This window comes from Mauremys reevesii, linkage group 20 (genome assembly GCF_016161935.1).
Source record: "Mauremys reevesii isolate NIE-2019 linkage group 20, ASM1616193v1, whole genome shotgun sequence".
NCBI lineage: Eukaryota > Metazoa > Chordata > Testudines > Geoemydidae > Mauremys > Mauremys reevesii.
The window spans coordinates 21,547,188-21,571,236 of record NC_052642.1 but is presented as its reverse complement, the minus strand read 5'-3'; the positions used below and the strand labels follow the sequence as shown (position 1 = coordinate 21,571,236).

Here is a 24,049-nt window from a genome sequence, read left to right as displayed (position 1 = left end):
TTCTGATAGCTGCAGTTAATTTTTCCCTTAGTTGTCTTTTGGGTTCTGGAATGCTTTCTCTGTTTTCTGTAAAAAAAACAGGAGTACTTGTGGCACCTTAAAGACTAACAAATTTATTTAAGCATGACTAACACGGCTGCTACTCTAAAATCTGTTTTCTGTGTTTATCTGGTGCCCAAATACTTCAATCTGTTAAGGCAAAAAAGGCACTCTTAAATGGGAGACACAATATTGTAGCAATATTAAATAGTTTACACCTCACTCAATGAAGCCTTTGAGTTGTAGAAATAGTCAAACACTTTTAAAAAGATTTGTTTGGAAACCTCTAAAAAAGGACTGTTTTACTATTCTGTACCAATATCAAAGTCTTAGTTTACATTTTGAGAGCAGTAGGCAGGGGCGGCTCTAGGAATTACCCCGCCCCAAGCATGGCAGCACGCCGCGGGGGGCACTCTGGCAGTCGCCGGTCCCGCGGCTCCGGTGGACCTCCCGGAGACGAGCCTGCGGAGGGTCCGCTGGTCCCGCGGCTCCGGTGGACCTCCCGCAGGCATGCCTGCGGATGCTCCACCGAAGCCGCGGGACCAGCGGACCCTCCACAGGCATGCCTGCGGGAGGTCCACCGGAGCTGCCTGCCGCCCTCCCGCGGCACGTTGCCCCAAGCACGTGCTTGGTGCGCTGGGGTCTGGAGCCAGCCCTGGCAGTAGGGTATTTTTTTATTAATGTTTTATTTTACATTTGCGTGGCCTACTTGCATTAATGTCCCTCTTAAGCTACCAACTCTCCCAGCCAGCCAATTGTTCGTTTCCTAATGCAAAAACGTGTTTACATATATATCAAATATATATTTAAATTAAAAACATTACCTTACACTGTTACTTTTCCGGAGGGGCATTAGTATTGAAACATGGTTTATTTTTTCCTGACCTTGGTGGCTTATTTTTGGGCCACATGTTCTTTTTCTTGGTTTCTTTCCCCATCCTTTATGATGTTTCAGAGCTCTGTGTTGTCATAACCTTACATCAGTAAAGATGGTTGGGTGAGTCTCCTTCCAGTGCCATTCTTAAATTGTCCACCATTTTCAATAGAACAATTCACTCTTTAACCGTTTCAAGAGCTGAATGCACTGCCTATGTCAGTGGTCCCCAACCTTTTCCGGGTGGCAGGCACTGGACAACAAGCCACTGAGGACTGTGGCCGGCGGACAAGCATCCGCCAAGAAGCGGCAATGTCAAAAGGTGTCACTGCCGAAATGCTGCCGAAAATCAGCGGCATTTTGGTGGCGACGCCTCTTGATGACGCTGCTTTTTGGTGGCATTTCGGTGGATGCTTGTCTGCTGGCCAGTACGCGGGTGCACATAGATGCCCTGGCGGGCGCCATAGTGCCCCTGGGCACTGTGTTGGGGACCACTGACCTATGTAGTGCTTCCAGCCTGGAGAGCGAGAGATACAAGCAGGTAATCTAATTCTAGTCCACCTACAAATATGTGCCCTGTTAAATCAGTTTTTTAATAAATCACACCCTTATATAAACTGCTGCAACTTTGTAGTCCAGGCCTGACAACATGATATGAGGATTAAGTGGCTGCATCATTTACACTGCTGCAGTACTTTCCCTCTCAAATGTACACTGCATAACCATAGGGTTATATCATTAAGGGGAGAGAGGCTAAGGGTGAGTAAGCATATGGAATACCTCTGCATTTTTGCAGTCTTGGTTGTAGTTCCGAAGATGTTCTTTGGTAGCTGCATTCAAAGAATCCTGCTCAGCTGCATTGCTCCCATTAGCAACTGAAAAACACAAATTCCTTTTGGACACTGGGCATCAGAAAAGTAAATTTACAACAATTTTAATTCCTTATGGAATATAATTGTATTTTTGAAGCTTATTTGGACTAGTGGTGTTTTAAACAAGACAAGCTGTTAATACCCTGTTAATACCTACTTTAATGTAAATCATTGGAGCCGGTTCTCTCAGTGCAGGCCTGCAACTCTTTGGGGTTAACTAGACACATTGGCTTGGAGAATCTCCCCTGAGGGCCTATTTTCTTAAGCGGAAGCAATTACATTTTAACCCACAGGATGTCGTCATTGCTCCACAGAAGTGCTGATTTAAAAAACAAACAAACCTCGATTTTTACATTTTCACTGACATTTGATTATCATTGCAAGTTTTGTTCAGCAGGCTACAAATATAGAGCCAGAAAGGACACATCAAGCGAAAGGATATTTACACCTAAAGATGAATGCAGGTACCCTCTTAACCTTACAGATGGGCGGTTCCTTCAGAACAGGCTCATTGCTGAGGAAGTAGAACTAGTAGAAGTGCTGTTTTGGACCTAGAAAGACTTTGAGGCTTTGTCTATCAAGATATGCACTGCCCAGCATCAGAAGCTTGTAGCATCTTGAAAACAGTTGGGAAAATGTGCTCTACTTTATAAATCCTTTCCTTGGATAGCCATGCAGAAGAGAGCAAATTTGCCAAGTAGTTTTCTATCAAAATACTTCAGTCAACTGATAATTCTTGTTAGCATGTAGCTAGATTAGATAGACATAGTAATAGAATTCCGAATTAGGAGAGGATTGGGCCTGGGAGCTTCAAATATTGCAATGTAATGCTAAAATTGATGGAATTTTATAATTAATACCATGAGAGGTTACAGCCCTGGTTATTAATCCAGTCCTGTCAGAGGATATATTTAGTAGTATCTGAATTTTAGATATGACATTCACTGGTACTAGTAAAGGGATATCCTGATATTTATGTAAATCATCTTTTTTTTTCAGTGCAGTGACTATAACAGGATTTGACCAGAGCCATTATGTACCTGACACCCCAGGTATAGCATTATTTGTCTAACATGTCCATTGGGTTGCACAAGTGGAGCAAGGCTATAGCAATCACTGTTTTGGAGATGCTTCTGAACCACTTATCCATGGTATGGATGGATAGAGGCAATATACCTAAACTCCAGTTATTGGTAAGTCACTTTTCTGTACTGCAAACAACATATGCGATATATATAGTAATCACAACAGAAAACTATATTTGAAACCATTGGTAAAAAGAGAAATATGATCAGTCAACAGATATTTCAGGGACTTTATTTGATTTGTAGCTTTTTAGAAAACCATATTACTTACTTGTGTTTGCAGCCTGCATTAGCTGTTCAAGTAGATCCAATGTTATGGTTTTTGCTGCTTTGCCATGAATTTCCCTGGTCCTGTTTGTGCCATCTGTAACTAAAGCAAAGGCTACAAATGTAGACTCACCATCTTTCAGTCCAGGAATAAATTTCTTAATCTCTTTAGAGGTGAATAACATACAGGTTATGAGGCTCAACCCTGATGAGGAAAGGTTTCCATGAAACTCCCTGATAGGTAGTTATGGAATGATCTTCCACAAAAGTTTTTTCCTAATCCCAGGCTTTTAGTTTCTGGCTTATGCTCTAAAACATGAAAGTTTATATCTTGTATATATTTTTATTTGTCCCTCTCTCTTGTGCTTCAAAAATATCTCCAGCTTAATCTTTCCATGCTAGTGAAATAGTGCACTATACTGTAGCTAAAGCAGCTGCCACTGGAGGTGAGTGAGTTAAAGAGCTATTCTGGTTATATTTGGTAACTGTAGACCAGCAGTTCTCAAACTGTGGATTGGGACCCCAAAGTGGGTCGCAACCCCCTTTGAATGGGGTTGGCAGGCCTGGCTTGGACTTGCTGGGGCCCAGGGCTGAAGTCCGAGCCCCTCTGCCCAGGGACAAAGCCAAAGCCCAAGGGCTTCAGCCCTGGGCAGCAGGGCTCAGGTTGCAGGCCCCCTGTCTGGGGCTGAAGCCATCAAGCTTCAGCTTTGGCCCCCTGCACAGAGCAGTGGAGTTTGGGCTTTGGCCCCCCACCTGGGGCAGTGGGGCTTGGGCGGGCTCAGGCTTCGGTCCCCCCTCCTGGGGTCGGGAAGTAATTTCTGTTGTCAAAACGGGGTCACGGTGCAATTAAGTTTGAGAACCCCTGCTCTAGACTAAATAACTCCCTCCAAGGAAAAGTGCCACAAAAGGAATAGGGAAGTCCAGCCCAAGGTAGCTGTTGATGTTCTAATGATTCATATATAATGCCTGATACTTTAAAAAAAAATCCAACCCTGATAAGCTCTGGGCTTCAGTAATATGTTGTAGCAATGAGTTCCACAAGTTAATTGTGCAGTATTGTTAGCCCTTCCTGGGAAGAGAAACACCTAGCTAACTCCTCTGGGATACTGAAGAGCAGGTTTGACTGATTTCAAAGGCAGCTCCAGTCCTCAGCTGATTTCAAAGCTCAGCCCCAGCCCTTCAAAGCTGGAAGGAATGTGGAGCATCACTGATTGTACAAATAAGAGCTGATCAGATTTTTCCCTAGGGTACTCTCCATGTCCCCATCAGAGCCTTTATGATATAGGTGTGTACGTGATAAGAGTCATGTAACTTTCACTAACCTGTAGGAGGTGGTGGTTGTACTGGGGAAGGTTGAGGATGCAACATCTGAGATGGAGTCAGGGACTGCAGCGAAGGTGCAGGTGCTATGAGGCTATAAGAGAGTAGAGACACATTCTCATATTTTCCAAAGGCACACTCCACTGAGATACATGCTGTATTTGTTTTCCTGAAGTCCCTTTGCTGCTGCTTTCTATCACACCTTTTTCCTGATACTGAGGCAATGTGTTTTCTGTCTGAATGGTGGGTGACAACCTGCTTTTCGTTGTCCAAACATCCCCTCCTTTTCACTCCCTGTCCTTTCTTTGTCCTACATACTTGTGCATAAAGAGGGACAATAACAGAGGTGAATGAATTCCAGATCAGGCTAGAAAAGAGAAGATACCTGAGTCCTTCCTTTTGCTTGAGGCATAATATCACAGATAACATAAAAATGATCCTATATAAGCAATACAGATTTTCAGTTTTTATTTTTAAGTGAATTTGATGCTAGTGAAACACATTGGCTTGACAATCCTGAAAACTGATGTCTTCTCTTATCCATAGAATGGGTACAGCATGGGCAGCAGCAGTGCAATCTTTCAATGCACTCCCAACTAGTGTACCATAACCCTCATCTGGAAGAAAACATATAGGGGCAGTGGATAGCTCAGTCTCCATGCCCTTTGTGAATCACACTCTTAATCCTTAACCTCTTAGTTTAAAGGTGCCAGTTAGTGCCACTTATGTTTAGAGCCCTGTTCAGATACAAATTTAAATCCACAGCTATAAATTGGTATCCGTGGAACCTCAGGGCTCTCCCAGGAACCGCAGCAGCAAAATGAGCATAATGTGGGGCCACTGCTCCCAGAAGCTAGTGCCCTGTCCCGGAAGCTCTTCTGGCGCAGCTGTATTGCCCCCAGCCCTGCCCACTGGGGTGGGCACCAGGCTCACTGGCAGCTGTCCCTGGTTGTGCTCTTGTGTTCAAATGGCACACACGCCCCCAGACGGGAGACTCAGACAGCTGCGTGGAAGGGACAGGGGCAGGGCTGGGGGAGGTACAGCTGCACTGCGGGAGCTCCCGGCACGGGGTGCTGGCTCCTAGGAGCAGCAGCCCCATGTTCTGCTCCTTTCACTGCTGCAGTTCCCGGGAGAGCTCTGCGGTTCTGCGGATACCAATTTATATCTGTGGATATCTGCATCCATGGATATAAATTTGTATCCGTGCAGGGCTCTACTTATGTTGTTGGAGTTTATGAGGAGGACTTCATTCCACCAGCTCATTTAACAGGGGCTACAAAACATGTATCAGGTACAATAAGTACTTAGATAATAATGATTTTGAGCTGCTTTCATCTTGGTCTGTATTCATAGATTCCAAATCCAGAAGGGAGCTCTGTGATTATCTAATCTGGCCTCCTGTATAACAAAGGCCAGAGAACTGCTCCAAAATCATTCCTAGGGCATATCTTCTAGAAAAACATCCAATCTAGATTTAAAAAGCAATGATGGAGAATCTACCATAGCCCCTGGTAAATTGTTCCAATAGATGATTACCCTCACTGTTAAAAATGTATGCCTTATTTCCAGTCTTAACTTGGCTATCATCAACTTCCAGCCAGTGGTTTGTGTCATTGTCCTTATTTTACAGATGGAGAAACTGAGGCCCAGCGAGGTGAAGTGACTTGTCCTAGGTCACCCAGCAGACTGATGGCAGAGCCAAGAATAGAACACAAGTCTCCTGAGTCTAGTTCTCCATCCACTGGGCCATACTGTCTCTCAGTGGAATAAATGACTGAAAGTGGCCATATATCATTACTAATCCCCTGAGCCATTCAGTCCTCCAGTTCTATGGAAATTTTGTCCCACGGTTCTGGAGAATGATCTTCTTCCCACTTTTGGTCATATGACTTAGAAATATTTGGCTGGAACTGTTAAAATATTTGTTACATTGTAGTTTGCTGTATTTCATATGGGATTTTGTAAGGCATTAATTACTCTGGTGCATTACAAAACAACTGTGGAAAGTCTTGGGGATGTTATCTTGACTAAGATCACCCCCCACCCCCCAGTGTTCTCTTTGGTAGCATATCGCACAGTATCTTACCTTCCCTCTGAGTATGCATCAATAGAAAGCTACAAGAGAAACAGAAAACAACATCCTAAATCAAGATTTTTTTTAAACAGCTTTGAGATTAGCTCTCTGCTTTCACTATTGACCCATGTCAGAGCTGTGGCAGGCCAGCTTTTGAATATCAGACAGGACAGAGTGGGCCTGGGAGAGTTTCACTCCTTCCACAAAGGTACCTCTCCCAGTCTATTGAACAAGGGTTCTCTGAGCTACCTCTGGAAAGTTGGGCTGTTTGGCAGCATTGTTGACAGAACATTCATTTGCATCAATGTTAGTACAAGGCAGAATCAATGCAGCACCAGATAAGTATGTTTTCTCTATGGGTAACTAATAAATCTGGAAGATTAAAAGGAGTTAAATTAGGTTATTTATAATAAATTGCTCTTCTGTAGTGCCCTTCATTCAGATATCTTAGAACACATATAAATATTAAACTTCATAATCCCAGTAGGATATGCCGTAGTAGTTATTATTCCTACTTTGGAGATGTGTAAACTAAGGCATAGAAGGGATCTGTGACTTGCAAAAAGACATATACTGAGACAGGATTAGAATCCAGGAGTATTGAGCCCCCAGCCCTCTGCTCCAGCTACTATAAAAGGCTCATTTAATTCAAATATAGTTTATCCATTGAATGGAATTCCTCAAGACCAAGACGTAAGACAAAGATGCTAATCAGAACAACCCAAACTAGCAAACTTTACCACAAGTTTCTGAGGATTATAAACTGGTTGCTGTGGAAATGATTATGATGTCACAAATGGAATTAAAAATATGATGGAGAATAACAAAAGCTTAATTAGTAAAGACCTTGTTTTCATGTATAAGTGCCTGATGATACTGAGGGAAGAAAAATAAATTATTTAAGCATCAACATTTCTAAACAGAATGTTCTTAAGAGTTGGCTATAGCCCTCATGGGCTCTTTATGACCTGTAGTACTTAGCAGTGTCCATTTGGGCTTATTTTAATAAATTCAGCTCTTTTATTACCCTCTTCTCCATGAGTCGTTTGATTTCAGCTTGCAGCCCACTGATCTGTGCCTCTGCCTTCCTCTGTATTTCATAGCGCAATTGTTTCTCCTGGAAGATGTAATTTGAGATGGCAAAAGTGAGTAAATAGTCTAGACATCAAAAGCCAGTTGTGTCTTTTGGCATCTAGTTTACCAGCAGTGATCAGGAAGGCAAAGGTCAGTGAAAATTCTGTTGCCACACTACAAGAGAACAAGCACAGAAAACATTTCTATTAGGGCTGTCAAATGATTTAAAAAAATTAATCACGATTGCACGATTAAAAAAATTAATCCCAATTAATCGCACTGTTCAACCAGAATAGAATACCATTTATTTAAATATTTTTGGATGTTTTCTACATTTTCAAATTTATTGATTTCAGTTACAACACAGAATACAAAGTGTACAGTGCTCACTTTATATTTTTATTATAAATATTTTCACTGTAAAAAAACAAAAGAAATAGTATTTTTCAATTTACCTAATACAAGTACTGTAGTGCAATCTCTTTATCCTGAAAGTTGAACTTACAAATGTAGAATTATGTACAAAAAATCTGCATTCAAAAATAAAACAATGTAAAACTTTAGAGCTTGCAAGTCCACTCAGTCCTACTTCTTGTTCAGCCAATTGCTCATACAAACAAGTTTGTTTACATTTGCAGGAGATAATGCTGCCTGCTTCTTGTTTACAAAGGCTCCAGGAAAGTGAGAACAGGCGTTCTCATGGCACTGTTGTAGCTGGCGTCACAAGATATTTACGTGCCAGATGCCCTAAAGATTCATGTCCCTTCATGCTTCAGCCACCATTCAAGGGGGCATGCGTGCATGCTGATGACAGGTTCTTCTTGATAACCATCCAAAGTAGTGCGGACTGGCACACATTCATTTTCATTGAGTCCGATGCCACCACGAGAGGGTTGGTTTTCTTTTTTGGTGGTTTGGGTTCTGTAGTTTCTGCATCAGAGTGTTGCTCTTTTAATACTTCTGAAAGCATTCTCCACACCTCGTCCTTCTCAGATTTTGGAAGGCATTTCAGATTCTTAAACCTTGGGCTGAGTGCTGTAGCTGTCTTTAGAAATCTCACATTGGTACCTTCTTTGGATTTTGTCAAATCTGCAGTGAAAGTGTTCTTAAAATGAACAACATGTGCTGGGTCATCATCCAGGACTACTATAACATGAATTATATGGCAGAATGTGGGGGAAACAGAGCAGGGGACATACAATTCTCCCCCAAGGACTTCAGTCACAAATTTAATTAACACATTTTTTTAACGAGTGTCATTAGCCTGGAAGCATGTCTTATGGAATGGTGGCTGAAGCATGGTGAGGTATACAAATATTTAGCATATCTGGCACGTAAATACCTTGCTACAAAAGTGTCACGCAAATGCCTGTTCTCACTTTCTGGTGACATTGTAAATAAGAAGAGGGCAGCATTATTTCCTGTAAATGTAAACAAACTTGTTTGTTTTAGTGATTAGGTGAACAAGAAGTAGGACTGAGTGGCCTTTTAGGCTCTGATGTTTTACATTGTTTTGTTTTTGAGTGCAGTTACGTAACAAAAAAATATATAATTTGCAAGTTGCCCTTTCATGACAAAGAGATTGTACTATAGCACTTGTAGGAAGTTAACTGAAAAATAATATTACTTTCATTAATCATTTTTACAGTGCAAATATTTCTAATAAAAAATAATATACACTTTGATTTCAGTTACAACACACAACACAATACATGTGAAAATGTAGAAAAACATCCAACATATTTAATACATTTCAATTGGTATTCTATTGTTTAACAGCACGATTAAAACTGCAATTTTTTTAATTGCGATTAATTTTTTTGAGTTAATCGTGTGAGCTAACTGCGATTAATTGTCAGCCCTAATTTCTATAATGATGTTCGGGTTTGTATCCTATCGGAATTAAAATTATGTTGGGCAGATTTCTGGGGTTCTTGCTAAGAGTTCCATATTAGGACAGTGGGGGACAGGGGAGCTGATGTGCTATTGGAGGTGCCCTCCTTAGACAATACATAAAAATTAGGCCTCAGCAACTTGTCATTAAATGTCTGATAGCATCTTTTGCAGGATATCCAGGCCACGTTTCAACTCAAATAATTGCATGTTGCCTACAGTAATTAAGTTCCTTCTGCAGCTTCAGTTGGAGAAGCTTTTCCTCTCTTCCTAAGGACCTTGTTGTGTGGTGCTACCGCTAGAGATAGACTGCTGTATCCCACCACAGAGAGACTATTCCCGTGAAGAGGAAAGTGGCCCTGATATATTGCAGACTAAAGCCTTTTAGGATCCTTCAGAATAAAGCTCTGTAGAAATGTAAGGGATTATGGCTGAAAGCATGTTATTTCCATACAGCTGCTGCTATCGGGGGTGTGAGGAGGTAATTACAACTCCAGTTTGGCTCAGATCCTGTATCAGCCATGCAGTTCCTCTTCCTCTCCATTTCTCCAAATTTCACCTGTGATAGTTGTTCTTCCAGATAGACCCTTTGTGCTTCAAAGGTTCCTTTAGTCTCTTCCAGAAGCAGTAGTAGTTTGCCCTCTTGTTGCCTGTAATTTCATTAGTTAATTTCAGATGGTGAGACTGTTTTGTAGAAAGTGTAGATCACTTAACATACACAGGGGAGGAGTTTCAGACAGTATTTAAGATGCCTCCCCTGCATGCCACTGTATATTACATGAAAAATGAGTGCTTGGAGAAGGGGTACAGCCACCTCCGTGCTGCTAGTTAGCAATAAAATAGATTCTTTGGTGGGAATCAGATGAGGTGGCATGTGATGGGGAGCCAAGGGGCTAAGAGGAGAGAGTCATAAAGGGGAGCAGCGTGATGGGAAAGTATAATTGTAGTCCTATATCTGGGAAGACTGGGATTGTTTTGGAGTTTTTTTTGTCTTTTTACCTCTTTTGTTCCTCTTCTCTAAACCTTTGCAACCTTTCTTCCTGTTTCAGTCTCTCCATGTGCTGCCTTTGGAGCATCTCACGCTCCGCTCTGCAAACCAGAACATACTGATTTTTTTTTAAATAAGTATGTGTGGATTTCCACCTCTACTCCTACATCCGAGACACAGCCCCAAGTATACCTTTTCCTTCCCCCTACAGTTTTATTCCTTTCAGTGCCTCTGAGTCATATCTGGCTTCAAGGGTAACCATGCACATGGCTTTGAAGCTGGTGTTCTTGTTTAGATTGTCTGGTCTGCTCCTGAAGAAGGCAAGCACTGCTGGCTAGAGGCCTGGGGAGCCAGGAGTATGCTCTTGGGCTTGATCTCCTTATTGGCACTTGCATTAAGTAACTGCACACCACTGAGCTAGTGCCAGTGAATGCATTAGTCTTCCTTAGAACCTTTTCTCCTGCAAGGAAAGAAGTTATCACCTCATATCCTAGCACAGTAGGGATATACACCACTAACTGCAAAATGTTTAGGAGTTAACAGTGCAACCGCCCACTATGAGTCAGATCCCTCAAGCTTAGATCCTGATATGTGTGTGTGCATGTGAGGGAGTTGTGTATGTAAATGGGTTCCACCGATCAGCACTTCTAAGAGCAAGGAGATGAATCTTTTGAATTGACCACATACACCCAGTGCTACTGCTGCTTTGCTTTCCCATGTCCCTTTAGGACACTACGGTGCATAGCGCTACTTAAAAGAAGCTACTGATCCGCAGAGCAAGCGTGGACTCTAGTTTAAAAGCACAAAAGGAATTTTATTTAAACTCTCAATTTCTCCCTTTTCTAGTTGAGAGTGAATTTCCTCTCCCAAAATGTGCCTGGGACGGGTCTCCAGAATTCTACATTGTTTTGGTTCCTGGAACATTTAAGATGCCCCAGGCTTGCAGGGAGTTCCCATAAATGCAGAAGGTTAAGTAAAACTGCATTTAATTCTGATTAAAGAGACAAGGTGGGAGAGGTAATATATTTTATTGGACTAACTTCTTCAGGTCTTCTTTGAGTTCTGTGTATACTCGAAAGCTTGTCTCTCTCCAACAGAAGTTGGTCCAATAAAAGATATTACCCAACTTGTCTCTGTAATATACAGGACCAACACAGCTACAACACTTTAATTCTGATTGTTCTGCTAGTGTTAGGTTTAAATATAGTAGTGTGTAAATATCAGGACTGCAGCTCAGTCATCTGCTCAGCAGAGAGCATTAACCTGACAAAACCACTTGGGGGGTAATGATTTGCTTAGTAGCATACTTATAGCACTGATAATAAAGTGGAGTATGGGAGGCTGCCAGTGGATGGTGCTAATGTTTTTTGTTAATGATTGTATTTAGGGAAGGACACTCTAGGAGAAGGGGGGGGGGAAGAGGGAGAGGAAGAGAAACTTTTGAAGTCAGTGGTTGAGACAGCCTCTCTAACTCCATCTACCCCCAAGGTGGGTAGGAAATCACAGGCTGGTATTGCAGGGTCTCCAATGTGCATTATCCCCTAGGCTCCCTAGAGGTAAGGCTAGTAAATCTGTTTCAGTTCCAGGTATAAAGTGGGAATCTTTGTATACTTTTTGCTATTCATGGAGGTTGGATAATAATGAAGCTAGAAGGACCAGTTTCACTGTTTACAATCAATTTCATTCGCTGGCTCTCACACACACTTAGCTCAGTGCTGTTGGGTTTGTGACCCAAACACTTTAGGAAAAGATTTCAATTCCCCTTTCCCTTCAACTCTCTTCTTTAAAATTTACCAAAAGAAAAACTGAAACTACTCCCAGGCTTATGCAATGAGCTCTCTGTAGGCCTCTGCTTGCATGAAGCTCATTGCAAGATTTGAGTCAAAATCTAACTCAAACTGCCCCCCCCCTACATTTTACAGCTGATCCTTAAAGTTTGGCACAAAATACTCAGGGTGCTGGGAGGTCCCACATTGAATCCAGCAGATGGAGAGTTAATTTCTCTGCTCAAGTCTCACAGCTCATAGCTGCAGAGGTGAAAGCTGTTGGTATAATAAGGTGGGGCTCCTGAGGGGAGCAATCAGGAGCCAAGTGCAGCACAATGCCATAAATTTGCCTCACAGGCAGAAGTAGGAGACCTATGGTTAGCAGCAAACAGACTAAATCAGGCCTCTCCAAGGAGGTGGATCTGGGCAATAAGCTTCAGAGGATATTTTTTTGGTGGTAGCACATCAAGGACTTTTGATAGCTGTTGGCTTAAAATCATTTGATTAAAACCTGTTTACCTCCAACTCCTGCCAATAGACACTTGGGAGGAAAACCCCACATCTTGGAGCACACTGACAGGCTCTGCTGGTTTACAGCTCTCTAACCCTTTTTAATAGGCACCCTGCATCTCCTCTATCCCAGCCCTGAAGGCAGAGCAAGGCAAGGATGGAGCTGCTCTGCACCCACTCTCATGGATGGTATAGTGCCCCTTGCAAAAATGCAAACATGGTTTCTTCTGTAATGTAGAAGTGCATATTTGTTCCCCTTTGAAAACTGCTCTTGGTGCCTTCCCCTCCGTGCCCTTGCTGGGCTGTGTCACTGATAGCACCCCCAGGTCTGTACTGCTGCACCGGGTATGTATGGTACATTCAGGGCCTTTGAGATGTTAAAGGCAGCAGTCTTGGAGTGAGCTATCCATTTTAATAGTCCCAGCCCTGGCAGTAATGTAGAGAAATAGATGAGTACTGTATAGTTACATCTACTGTCATCTCTAAATATGACTCAAAGTCCTGGTAAGAAAGCTCTTGCCCTGTGATATGCAGGTGACAGTAATGCCCAGTAGAGCTACCTTGCCTGTCTTCTGTCCTGAGGGCTGGTTCTTGGAGGTACTGGTACTCTGTGCAAGTAGCTCCAGGGAGGCAAAGCTGTGGAAAGGAAAATAAAACCAGTGAGAACATGGCAATTGTCAGCTTTCTGAGGAGCACACATAGAGAGCCAGATGACAGCATCACTTCCCACAGACATATTAGACATGAATCCAGATCTGAGTTGATAGAAGTTCCATGCAGAGTACATACTGCTTCATCTGCACGTGTATATATTCAATAGCCTGATTATAGAATTCTCCAGGAAAAATTCCAAATACTTGTGGCTGAAAGATACTTTTAGAAAATAGTGTGAAATCTGCTAACAAATCACTGTAATGTAAGTGCTCATCTATCAAACATCAGTTATTGGGGCTTCCTGCTCAGGTTGTTTTAAGAGCATTTATTCACCAACTTCCTTCTCTACTGGCATGATAGCATTCCCATGGAACAGAAAGTCAGGGTTTTTTAAGGGACAGTAGTGCTGATTATATTTTCTGTGTTTTGCACTTTTACATTTGTAAGAACTGTTCCTAAGTGCAGAGGCAGTGGCCATTTTCTTCTCAGAGTTGCTGCAGCCTGTACAGAGGAGATGCATGCATTGTGCTTTCCCTCACAGAGACTTTACTTTTTCTTTCTTGCTGTTTTTCCTGTAATCTGGAATAAGACTGAGAGCATATGGTTCCTTTTTTGGCTATAAGAGAAACATAGTACTTGTCTGTAAACCAAGATCTATCATGTCTTGTTACATCATAGTAGTGTTCTGTCTTATAACTAGGTCTGCATTTGCCTGGTCTGAGCCTGTTACTGAATTGTCTTACGGATCTGATAGGAGCAGTAGCACAATCCATTAACAAGGTTAAAATATAATTTAGGTCCATCTGCACAGGTGAGACCAAACTATGCTATAACAACTCCTTAACTGTGGTGGTTTTGCTAGTTGTGATGCATGGCTAGAAAGGGTTAAACATCCTGCAAAATAAATAACCCTCAAAAGAGTTGGGAGATGTTTGTGGTTTTGTGTATTTACATATGTATGAGTAGGGTCCACAATGTTATCAACAGTCCCTGTCTGTTCTGTATTCTGATAATTCAGAGGTCAAAAAAAATCCTATAATTTAAATGAATTGTAAATACAGGATATCTTGATATTCATCTCTTTTTTAAATGTACTGTGAATGGTGGAGGAACAAGCAAATGGCCTTATGTTAATTCGTATAGCTAAGTACCAGTGATGGACCTCCTTCAAAGTCATCCTAATGACCTTTTGTTCCCTGAGGAACTCTAACTTGTCAAAATACATTAAATTGTATAAAAGATCCTTGGGTCCTGATTCTGTCATCTCAGATCTGCTTAGGCTTCATCAGGGGAAGTTTGAGTCACAAGACTGAGGTCCCAGTTATGCTGGTGCACCCTGGTTATGAGAATTGGACTATAAATTATGAACTATTTCTGAAAGAACTCTTTGCAAGTACAAAGCTCACCATTTCTGCTATGACTCTGAACCTCAGTGAATTGAACTCGTATCTTTCGTTTTTTAATAAATTTTAGTTTAGTTAATAAGAATTTGCTGTAGCGTGTATTTGGGTAAGATCTGAAACATTCATTAACCTGGGAGGTGATGTGTAAGGATTCTCCAGATCCGCTGGCCAAACACCATCAGTAACATCCACCTCTTGGAGAGGACCCGTCAACTCCCAGCAGAGGAAGAAATCAGAAGGAGAAGGTGGGGCTGGATAGGACATACACTACGCAAGCAGCCAACTAACATCACTAGACAGGCACTGTGGTGGAACCCCCAAGGAAAGCGGAAAAGAGGCCGTCCAAGAAATACCTGGCGATGCGACCTTCAGGCTGATAGCAAAAAAATGGGCTATACCTGGAACCAGCTAGAGCGAATGGCCCAGGATAGAGGACTCTGGAGATCTGTGGTTGGCGGCCCATACCCCGATTGGGGTGATGGGCGTGAGTGAGTGAGTGATGTGTCCAATTGTTTGGGATTGGTAGAACCTTTTATTTTATATGATGAAATAAGATTTACAGAAATTTTCATCATATTTGATGTGGGTACCTGGATGGAGGCCTGAGGCTGGATCACTTTAAGGGAACTGTGTGGTTTGGACTTCTGAGTGTAACCAGTAAGGTAATAACAAAGCTGTTTTATACTGGCTTGGTGAATCTAAGTACTGGAATATCCACCAGCTTTATGGGCATACTGCATCTAGCTGGGTATGTTGTTCTTGTGACACCTGTTCCAGGTGCAAGTCTTGTGCAGTGCCCGGTGCAGGATGTGATCTCACCTTGTGTGGGATCATGGACTGGGAAGGGGTCACTGTCATCTCTGTGTAGCTGGCTGGAGAGGTCTCTGAAGAAGTGTTTTCTGATCACGTCTTGAAATTCTTGCACAGACAAATTTGGCCCTTGAGTCCTTAGAGCTGCTTCCACCTGGCCTGGCTAAACCAAATCATAGGCAGTGATTTATGTCCCAGTAAAATGGAGTGCAGTTGCTGTGAGCTTTTGTGGCATCTCCTCCCTGCCCTTCCTTTATATCTCTGCACCCTCTTCTGTGTCAGGATGCTGTTGAAATTATTTTTTTAATCTTTCTTTTTGTCACTGACTCACCTCCTAACCTCAGTGTTAAGCACACTTTAGCTCTTTAGCTCCATGTTTTATTTACCCCAAACTACGATTTCTAAAATAAAAGTTATCATGGACTTGAATCTTATGAATGAAACTGCATGTTTTGTGAGAAAGGAAATGTGACACTTACCGACTGACATGTCTTCAGATAGTCCCGAAGCAATAAGATGAAGGCTGTGCTGAATGCAGGGAGGCAGTTATACGATGGCTGGTCAAGTCCAATGATTACCTGGTCCCAGACATAAAGCAGTGTATCCATGGTCAGGTAGCCTGTGAAAAGGTGCAGGCAGGGATGTGTGTATGCATGAGATGCACCGAGTTTGGAAGGTCTGCTGGTCATTACAGGAATGAGCTGTACAATCACTCCTCTGCCAGGAGACTATGGGTAACTCAGACTCCTGTTTTACATCTCTGTTTGCTACTGGTTGCTTGTTGGTCCCCAGAATGAGTAGGAAAGGGGAGAGTGATAGCTGAGCAAATGTTAATTTCTAAATTGCTTCATCTGAGTGGATTTGTGGGCAAATTGACTCTTTTTTCCTTTCCAGAGATGATCTGAGGTGTGATTGTCTCTGCTAGATTTATCCATGCAAGGCTGGCTAAAAATAGCCAGTGGAGGTGCAATGGCATGGACGTCAGCACGGGCTAGCATTGTGAGTATGTGTCTAGAGTCCTCCGTGTGCGTATACAGCCGGAGTTGAAGCCCATGCTCCTGTGTTTACACTGCTGTTGTTAGCCATGCTAGTGTGGGTCAAGTCAATCCGAGTATGTCTACCTGTGCTGTAATTACACCTTGGACTGCAGGACCAAATTAACGACTTCCATTTACTAATATCAGTGATACATTTGGCCCTATCTCTCTGTCTTCCCTCCCATTGGAGGGAATATCTCGTACCACTGTTTTTAATATACAACATTCTTTGTTCTCTTACAAGCTAGTGGCAAAGCCTGATTCATTTTAGGATTGGAAGAAGTTGGCTTGTGACTCATTTGAAAACCTCAGAAAGGGCCTTACCCACAAAGATGGTACTGATGGCTGGTTGAAGCATGTGCTGCAATGCCCTCTGCAAACGTTCCTGAGGCTCCTCTGCTAGGACACAATGAAAGAGTTCAGGGTAAGTAGATTCTGCATAACGGTTGGAATTTATATGAAGTTTCAGTCAAGCTCAGAGACTAATGTGCTGGTTGTCTCATGAGCTGGTGACTGTATTTACATTCTACAACTTATATAGGGCCAGATCCAATGGAGCTCTACTGATTTATACCAGCTGAGTATCTGATTAATAGAACAGCTTTCCGCTGAGATGATGAACAGAGCCTTAATCCCAAAGTGAAGGAAGATAAGGCTTTTTGTTTCACCTCCTAGAGAGTGGGCAATTATTACCATATAATACTTCCGTTATTTTATTCACCACACGCAAAATTACCTGTCTGACTGTAAATGCCTCGAATGATGTTGGCCAGGTCCCTGTCCTTTTGCTCTAACATTGAGGTTGCTTCCTCCAATATATTGGCACTGGCGGAATCCTAGAACAAGAAATAACAGCATCTGTGTGAGAAATTAAAATGCATCGAGGGGAAGGGACACTATGTCCTATTGACATCTTTCCTTTATACAGCTCTCAGAAAAGGTTCTGTATAGAACTAAGGAAAATGTCTGATGCTCCATTAGCCTCTCTAACCCAAGTGGTTTTATTCTAGGGAAACAATTTCTAAGGCAAACTAATGGCACAGTGTGTGGCAACTCCTCATCTATAAAGGTCATTGAGAGAAACTGAAGCGGGTGGGTGCATAGCTTTCCCCTGATTCTACGTGGGGCACGACCAGTGCAGATTTCATCATATGTTTGTAGGGGACTATGCATGTGGCATAGGAGCCTGTGCTGTGAGGGGCAGCCAAGGGTAGGAGATCCATGGAGGAGGATGGAGAGGAATGATGTGGCTCTGATCCCAGTCACGTGGACTCAGTGAAGCCTCTGTAGACAGCTGCATTCTCTTTCTCCAGAGGGTGGATAGCCCTGGAAAGGGGAGAGGCATTTGACTCTACCTTGGTGGAGGAGAGTCTCATTAACTGAGGTCGAAGGTTCATGAATGTGATAAACTCTTCAGCCAGAACAGCAGAAATGGAGTCCAAAGATAGGCTGGGGACAGCAGCGTCTAGGACAACTTGCAGCAGAGGCACCAGTAAAAAATAGTTTGTGTCAGGCAGATTCGTGGCTGTGCCTTGAAGTTTATGGTAATAGGAGAGGATATTCCTCAGGGCTCGTGCTGCAACTGAAATAAAAACCCAAACTTTTTCGAAGTCCTTTTTTCCCTGGTGTTGTAAACAATCTTTTATTAGTTGCAAAAAGTAAAGGTCATGGCTTCACAATCACAAGATGACCACAAATGACTTCACCTTTGTTATTTTTCAGGTGCTGGAAAGTGGGTTCGGTGGACAGCAGAGCCTGAGACCTCAGGAAAATCTCCCGGTCCTTTGGGGATTTAGCTTTATTCACTGCTACTTGGGACAGATATTCCATACGTGCTGGAAAGAAGAAGAACAAGGGAGGCCATGAAGGAGCCACAGGATTCAATTTTTGCTTGATCTTTAATTCTTCACCAGATTTCTTATTAACACACTACTAGATCTCTCTGTGCAATTGAACCCACTTACATTCATGATAATCTTTGTCTAAACTTTGTACTGATCTATATCCTGGGCCATTGATATGAGTGGAGCTGCACAGGATGCAAATTATCATAGAATTTGACTCCATGTGTGTAATGACTGAGCTACCCTGCAAGATCACTTCTGAAAATAATTGGCGCAAACTGATCCATTCCAAAGGCAAGAAAGGTGCTCTTCAGAACTATTTTATGAACCCCAGGAACAAATAATGGAGGGAGATCGCCCTAAACCTCTCTTCAATTTGGTGGCAGAATTTTAACAAGGGCCTCCCAGGAGCCCCTTCCAGTGTGTCATTTAAAGAAACAACATCTCTGCAGACCAATAAAAACCACTGGATTTTCATCACTAGCCATGTGGAGCTTGTCATCAGACCGGTGTGGTGCTCTGCTCTGTTCAATGTTGATCTCACTCGGCTGCGTGCGTGTTCCCTCTGTGTGCTGTCCCAGCTCTGCGCAGATCGCTGACACAGCACATGCTGAGAGAACCCCCAATGACCACAGATTCTAGTAAGGTACGAAGGCACGTCAGCCAGGTTTATTGTCGAAGAGAAACATAGTCTCCAGCTTTCCCTGGCATAGAAGTCCAAGGTGCTGCTAGCTGGTACATATGTGCTCCCTGACAATGGACTCAGCTCAGTCAGTGCTGGGACTTTCCACTGCTCCCTAGACTGGACAAAGACACCGCCCCAGGGATGCATCTTATACACAGGTACAAACAAGTTACACATCACTCCTGACGTATTGAGGTGAAACCCCTCTACGTAGCAAGGTACGACCCCTCTACATAGTAAGGTGCCGCCTCTCACCTTGTACATGTTGGTTCGAACAAAACAACTCTATCCATCATATTCCCCTTTTGGCCCTGTCATTGGGATGGGTCAGCTTGTTCCTTGTTATCTGTGTGGAGTGTACAAGTATGTGAATGTTCTGATATCTGGTGTCCAGTTCCTTTTAGGTACGTCTCTTTTCGCAGCATCAGCCCTTTCCTTGCCAGCTTCTGTGAGCAGGGCCTGCCTCTGGCTCACAGCTTCACTTTGCTTTATGTTAGCAAAGTCTTGACCATTACTTTAGTTCAGGCCTCAGGCCTCACACTGGGCCTCTGATAAGGGTTTATGTTTCAGGGCCTCATCTTACTACAGAGCTGTTTACACTTGTCGTTGTAAAGTGTAAACGGGGAGGGATAGCTCAATGGTTTGAGCATTGGCCTGCTAAACCCAGTGTTGTGAGCTCAATCCTTGAGGGGGCCACTTAGGGATCTGGGGCAAAATCAGTACTTGGTCCTGCTAGTGAAGGTAGGGGGCTGGACTCGATGACCTTTCAGGGTCCCTTCCAGTTCTATGAGATAGGTATATCGCCATTCATTTATTTATTTGTTCAGACTGTGAACAGCAGTCTCCAGGTACCCTGTCTTTTGTGTTGTGGATAGATATTAATCCCTATATGTCATACCACACATGAATGGCGTAGATAGGATAGCCTGATTTCTGAACGTGCCCAGAAGTTGGGATGGTCACATATTTTATTACAAAAGAAGGAACCATTGAAATAAATAAATACCTTTGGTATTAGACAGGTAGAGCCTCCAGGTGAGCCTTCTCAAGTCTGCAGGGAGGGGCTGATTGAAAAAGGCTTGTAATTTCCCCTTCATAGCTGGCCTTTCCTCCAGCAAATTCATCTGAAAAATAATGCACAACTGATAGCAGCTAAATTCTAAATTAAAGCCTTTCAGTATAAGTACAAAGTGTCCCCTCTATATGATATGGACCCCTGCTGTAGTCATGGAATCCAGTGAAACCACTCAGTGGGAGTTTTCAGACATGAGGTATATAGAAGCAGGCCTAGTATCTGCTTCAGGTGGAAGGCCTAGTGGGAAAATGAGTTTCCTTATCTGTAAAATCAGTTAGAATAAGGAGGATAATTAAATCTAGGTTTTCAGATCTGCCTGGTGTCAGCTATATTTTATAGATAAAGCAAAGGACAGGGAGTCAGACGTCTGTGTTTTATTCCCAACTCTGCTACAGATTTGCTGTACTGCCTCGGGCAAGACACTTAGCCATTTATAACCACTGAACTATTTACAATTTTCAAAATCAAGAGTGTTACAGCAGGAGGAAAGTGAAGTCATTTCAAGCATAAGAATAAGGACTGCCAATAGGAAATCAGCCTGGTTCAGATTTTTCCATCCTGCCTGCTGTCTGTCTGGTTTGCCCATTCCTGCCTAAGTTAGTTGTATACAGCAGCTGTCAGACTGGTGTGCAATTTGATGAATTACATGCAGGCACTAGGCAGGACTGTTGGTTTACAGGTCTGTGCATTGCTCCATCTGCTTAAGATTTGGCAGGGAAAGGATGAGTGGATTTATTCTGGTTCATTTTGTGCTGGGGAGTGGGTTCATGGGGCATTGATAGTTTAGAACTGGTCAGGTTGCTGGCAGCACCTCTGCTGTGGATAGATAAGAGATAATCAGAGTTTCAAGGGACAGGAAGCACTGATTTACCTCATAGTCCCTTCAGATGGACTTGTTTGGCAGGTGACCTGTGCACCTAGGTGAGCGAGGATGGAGAGAAGGTCCAAGATCAGAATGGAACTTTGCCAAGGGCTAAGGAAAGGACAGGGTGGCACATACCAGCGTTTGGAGTTGAGAGAGGAGGTATTGGTCTTTCCTGAGCAGAATGATGGAGGTTCTAAAGTGTAAATCAGGAGGGACTGAACTGGGACCTCTGCATTGATGATGTTGAACACATCTTAGATTGCACATAGAAATAGAGAGCCCTGAGCCACTTGGGTCCCAAAGCGGCAGTTTTGGTCTACAACCTTGAGGACAAAATCATAAGGTGGATTCTTGGCAAATTTCATGCCATTGGAGCAATATAGATGGACTACAAAGGAAACTGGTTTGTCTTTAGACTGTGCAACAATTGCATCAGGTTGGAACAGTTGCAGGTCACATTAGTCCTTTATTTTGAATTTTCATGCAAATAAAATAACTCTCTTAGAAAAAGATAAGTAAATGTACCACTCCATTCTTGATGTGACCCAGAACCAGAGCTGACTTGTTTTTCAGACGATCACCATCTTGCAGTTCATGAGCAACTTGAATGTACAGCTGCTCCTCTAGGCAAGTGCTAACATGAGACATCAGGGCATTATACGGGTCTCCTGAAACAGTCAAAAGGTTTCTTCAGTGTTTATCAGGATAATGGTAAGACAACCGGAAAATAAATAGGGCGGTGTAACTCAGTGATTTAGCCATGAGTGTATCACTAACATTTAACTATTGTAACAAAACTACAGTCACCAGATATTATTGTAGCAGGGCTCAAGCCTTTTGGCATTTTCTCTTGCAGTGCAGCATTTGAGTTACACAGGAAGTAAAGTACTAGCAGAAGCCGTCAGGCCAATGCAATAGAAGTGTGCATCTTGCCCTGATTACTACCCAGCTAAACTCAATGTACTCAGATACAACAGTGATAGGCACAGTATAAATGCCCATACAGGTACTAGGAGAGAAGCCAAAGGCTAATGAGCACCTTATTGATCTGCACAACGAAAGGATGAAAGGAAAAAAATGAAACAACCGGGTGGTAACCTAGAAGTTGAAGGAAGAGGGAGGCTGGATATTCTTCCCTTCCCAAGCGGTTACCTCTTTGGATGGCCTTGGCAGCTCGCTGAAGGACGAAAGCCTTCTCTGCCGCAGAGAGGTCAGTGAAGAAATGGACATGGCTCTCCGTCATCTGCTGCTGGGCAGCATCACATAACTGCACCGTGAAGTCTCGCCATTCCTGCCCGACATAGACGGGATTCTGTTAGGCCAGCCTCCCTTGGGCCTAGATGTTCATCCCAAATGTGTGAAGACAGCCACGCTCTCCATGGGTCAGGAAGAGGGATACAGAGGTGGACATGTGCATGGGGGAAGTGCTCCACAAACTCCCTTCTGGCAGGCATTCCTTCAAGCCTAACAATAATCCCCCTGAGATTTACAGTATTCCTGTCAACCGCCATCTCTGGCAGGGTGTTGACACTGCAACAGTGTGTACAAGACCTAGAAAGTGGCAGTGCAGAGGCTTTCTCCTTGGGCCTCTAGGGGACTCAAGTGTTGTAGATGATTTAATTACAGACAGGCACAGCAGAGTTACAGATAGCGCAGATGCTATAGGCACAGCACATGAGGTCACAGAGGTCACGCAGGTTAGAGAGACCCTCCATCAGGACAGCTGCTGCCTTCTTAGTAAGTACAGCGCCAAAATGTCCCTCTGTGACTCCAACCTCTGCAGTAATCACATCACTGGGTATTTTTACAGGCAATTGTCTTGCTTGTTTCTCTAGCAGAGGGGCTTTCTGGCTTTTGTGCTGGTTGCTCTATGTTTCTGAAGCTTACTCACATCAGATTGCCTCTGGCTTTAGCAGAAACCTATAACCGACTTGCAATTCAGACTCAGTGGCGCAAGACTCATGTATACAGTCCGTTATTTTAGCCCCAGGGGCAGGAAGCTCAGCCCCACATCCCCCAAACCCCTTGATATTAACTGCAAGACAATCCCTCCTCCCAGGCCCGTGGACTCAGGAAATGGGAATTCCAGCATTTGGCCCAAGATCAAGAAAGTCCAAACTTTAAACCCCTTCTTGGCCCATCAGGACCTGTCCTGACTTTCTGTGCCTCATTCTACCATACCTGTGAGTTCTCAATGTGATTTCGGGCTTTCTGTAGCCATGTCAGAGTTCCTGAGCCACCTGCCATTGCTTCGGACTGTCTCAGCAGAGGAATCCCACCGTTGCTAGGGCCTGTTGCTACAGCAGACTTTACCAAGGCTATTTCCTTGTGGCTAGTGCTGCAGCCAGACTAGAAAGTCTATTCACCTCTCTCTCTCTCTCTATATATATATTCCGTCCTCTCCCTCCCCCCCAAAACCACAACCTTCTAGTTATCTGTTGACTGACATCAGTTGCTAAGAGCTGGTTGATTTCACCCTTTGCTTTTCAGCATAAATTAAATTCATTCGATCTCTTAACCAGTTTTAATTGTATTTATTCTACACTAAGTGTTATGATGTTAAAAGGATCCTGTTAAAGGGCTCTTTTTGTGTGAACTTGCTTTGGTTTATATGAATAACCCCTTTGAAACCTGAAACTGAAGTCTCTTGTTACAGATATTGGGTTATGCAGCAGCCTGTTGGTGATGGGCCTCTTCTGCTGCTCATTCTGGACTATACAAGACAAACCGAAATAAGCAGGAAGCCCAGACCGGCTCATGTTAACTATTTAAAATAGTTCTAGTTGCTACTATGGCTCTGGAATATAACAGGAATCAGTGCGCACCACTGAATCTGAAAACCCTTCTCCTTGTCCCTCTTAAGCCATGCTAGATGTGAGGTTTATCTTCTATCATAACTTTCTTAATTATTTAT

General features: G+C 43.1%; 2 protein-coding genes across 8 annotated transcripts in view; one reads left to right on the top strand and one right to left on the bottom strand.

Moving 5' to 3' along the window:
• LOC120387327 (translation initiation factor IF-2-like) lies at positions 1–18,184 on the bottom strand. The gene is made up of 12 exons (XM_039507914.1): positions 18,022–18,184; positions 17,403–17,502; positions 16,991–17,062; positions 13,323–13,398; positions 10,498–10,587; positions 10,058–10,148; positions 7,559–7,648; positions 6,544–6,572; positions 4,460–4,551; positions 3,142–3,240; positions 1,694–1,788; positions 1–66 (listed from the first exon to the last, which is right to left on the bottom strand). The coding sequence occupies exons 1-12, from the start codon at positions 18,061–18,063 to the stop codon at positions 28–30; spliced, it is 915 nt and encodes a 304-aa protein (XP_039363848.1). The 5' UTR covers positions 18,064–18,184; the 3' UTR covers positions 1–27.
• LOC120387326 (transient receptor potential cation channel subfamily V member 2-like) overlaps positions 11,897–24,049 on the top strand; it is a 29,968-nt gene continuing 17,815 nt past the window's right edge. For 2 of the 7 annotated variants that reach the window (XM_039507913.1, XM_039507898.1), the window contains exon 1: positions 11,903–12,042. The gene's annotated coding sequence lies outside the window, so the exon portion shown is untranslated. Of the gene's footprint in view, positions 12,043–12,651; positions 12,952–16,602; positions 17,091–18,388; positions 19,157–20,447; positions 20,467–24,049 lie in introns of those variants that run through there. The other 5 variants (XM_039507902.1, XM_039507907.1, XM_039507908.1 and 2 more) reach the window with 5 other exon arrangements.

Coding starts and splice junctions, on each gene's coding strand:
- LOC120387327 (XM_039507914.1), bottom strand. CDS start 18,063: ATGAACCTTCGACCTCAGTTAATGAGACTCTCCTCCACCAAG. Junction 10,149..10,497: donor AGAGAAGAGGAACAAAAGAG/GTAAAAAGACAA, acceptor ATGAAATTACAG/GCAACAAGAGGGCAAACTAC. Junction 3,241..4,459: donor ACAACCACCACCTCCTACAG/GTTAGTGAAAGT, acceptor CCTTTGCTTTAG/TTACAGATGGCACAAACAGG.